General features: G+C 37.6%; 1 protein-coding gene across 3 annotated transcripts in view; it reads right to left on the bottom strand.

Annotated features, from left to right (window-relative positions):
• LOC119588537 (FGGY carbohydrate kinase domain-containing protein-like) overlaps positions 1-2,142 on the bottom strand; it is a 12,575-nt gene that overhangs the window by 585 nt on the left and 9,848 nt on the right. For all 3 annotated transcript variants that reach the window (XM_037937175.1, XM_037937176.1, XM_037937174.1), the window contains exons 9-12: positions 1,944-2,094; positions 1,407-1,481; positions 930-1,050; positions 513-669 (exon numbers count right to left, since the gene is read on the bottom strand). In XM_037937175.1, coding sequence (XP_037793103.1) covers positions 513-669; positions 930-1,050; positions 1,407-1,481; positions 1,944-2,094 — 504 coding nt within the window. The remainder of the gene's footprint in view (positions 1-512; positions 670-929; positions 1,051-1,406; positions 1,482-1,943; positions 2,095-2,142) is intronic.

Raw genomic sequence — 2,142 nt, 5'->3', positions numbered from 1 at the left:
TAATCTTATCATGTATCATAATCTTATTATATGGAACTTCTAAACCTATGTAATGTAATGAATCTGAATAACAAGTCATTAGACTTAAATTTGTATTAGTGTCACATAAATGGCAGTAATTATAAAAGTTTTAAGAATATCTCATTGCAAAATATTCTTAGAATATGCTATCATAACTTTATAATGAGAAATTAATGTATTTGCATGTAGGTAGGACTACTTTCTTTCAATTTACTTCGATGAATCATAAGAAAATACATTTCTAATTGATCCAAGTAAATTTCTTATTGGTAATGTTAGCATTCTCAATTCACTGTCTTGGTCGTACTCAAATGACCAAAAAGAACCAAAACATTATCCTTTTATCATAGTCTCAGCCCTGTAATAGTGTTATTGTCAACAAGAACTTGGTAAAAGAAAATACCCACTTAAGTATAGAAAAATAAATATTTAGCCTACACCCAACTTTACTTTAACCATTAAGAAAAAAGTGGGGTTGGCCTGTTCCTTACTCCTTCAGTTCTTTCCTTGGATGGAAGGCCTGTGCTGCCCCACCCATTGCAATCGCAGCTGAGGTCAAGTCAGGGAAGTCTCCTGAGGCAGCAGCACCCAGCATGGCTGACCCCAGAAGTACAGACTGTTTGGTGGCTGGGATCAGCACAGGAACACCTGCAATGTAATGGAGACACAGGGGACTAAGAAAGGACTTGACTGTTGTACAATTTCTAAATCAAAATATTTATTCTTTTAAGAATAACTTTATACAACAAAACATGATAATTAGGCAGACTTATTTTTACATACAATGACTTGACAAACCAACTTGAAAGCAGATCAACCTGACCTGATATATATATCCAACTAAGAAATGTTACACAAAAATGAAATAAAATCTGCACAGAGAAAATATGTGGAACTATCCCCCATACCCAGTGCATCTGCATGGGTGCTGATAAAGAGCGGTGAATTGGAGAGTCCCCCACACATGAGGACTGAGGTAATGACGTGGCCCGATGCTCGAAGTTGCTCTATAATGTGCCTCGTTCCATACTGTTTCGCAGTGAAATAGGAGTCATGCTGTTAGTCACAATTTCCTACCTCTAAAAGAAGACATGATGGATATGGTTTTCTGTGTTAAGTCATTGACTTGGTAATGGACATCCAAACCAGAATGTAATTTTTTATTCATAACCCTACAGTCAGTACTTCACAGTTCTACAGGATACTGACTTAAGAAAGTTTTAGTTCAATCTATTTCACACATAACTAATAATTAAAAGAAATGAAGAAGGTCAGAAAAATATGTTAGAAACACTGCTTTCAAATACTGCTTTTAAAATAGCCAAGAAGCAGCTTAAAAAAAAAAACTGCAATTCTAAAACATTATTGGAGATCTCAATACTTACAGACAGAGCTTGAATTGTGGCCAAATAAAGCACAGCCAAGTTTCTTTCACTCACATCCAGAGTCAAACCACACACCTAGAGGGGGATACAAGAGAGAAAAAAAAGATTCATTCTAAGTTCCACATTTGTAAGACTTAGGGTCACCTTTCAGATTGACAAATAAAAATAATGCTAGAGGCATACATGTCTTCACCTTTTCAGCCTCCTAACTGCAAAATTTTAAATATCAATATTAAAATTCATGAATGCTGTCCTTAACACTGAGTGAATACGACAATTTTAGGACTTAATCCCCAAAATGGACAACAAATCATCCTTCATGAAATTCACACCAACACCCTTTAAATAGAAAATTTCCAGCCACTTCTGCAAGTGCATTCTGATTTACAAATGCATGAGGCTTCTCTCAAAAATACAGCACACACTGATCCCTCACTCACAATTAACAAGCTTACCATCCTGCTTTAGATCAACCCACAGCAGACCCACAGTCTCCCTGAATACCCTTCTGAATACCCCCATCCCCATTACACCTACCATGCCCATCATAGAGGGCTCTGCTAATGGTGACCTATTCCCATGGAAGTCTGGATAGACGTGCACATCTTTGGTGAGCAGAGAGGTGTGGGCGAGACCATTCTCCTCCGCCATGACCGACAGGATGCCCTCTAACCAACCATACTTGTCGCTGGGGGAGAAAGGAAACAGAGAGTGAAAGTACAGGGGATTTGGGCAA

The sequence above is a fragment of the Penaeus monodon genome, chromosome 24, assembly GCF_015228065.2.
Source record: "Penaeus monodon isolate SGIC_2016 chromosome 24, NSTDA_Pmon_1, whole genome shotgun sequence".
NCBI classification, from domain to species: Eukaryota; Metazoa; Arthropoda; class Malacostraca; order Decapoda; family Penaeidae; genus Penaeus; species Penaeus monodon.
This window is presented reverse-complemented; position numbering and strand designations above follow the sequence as displayed.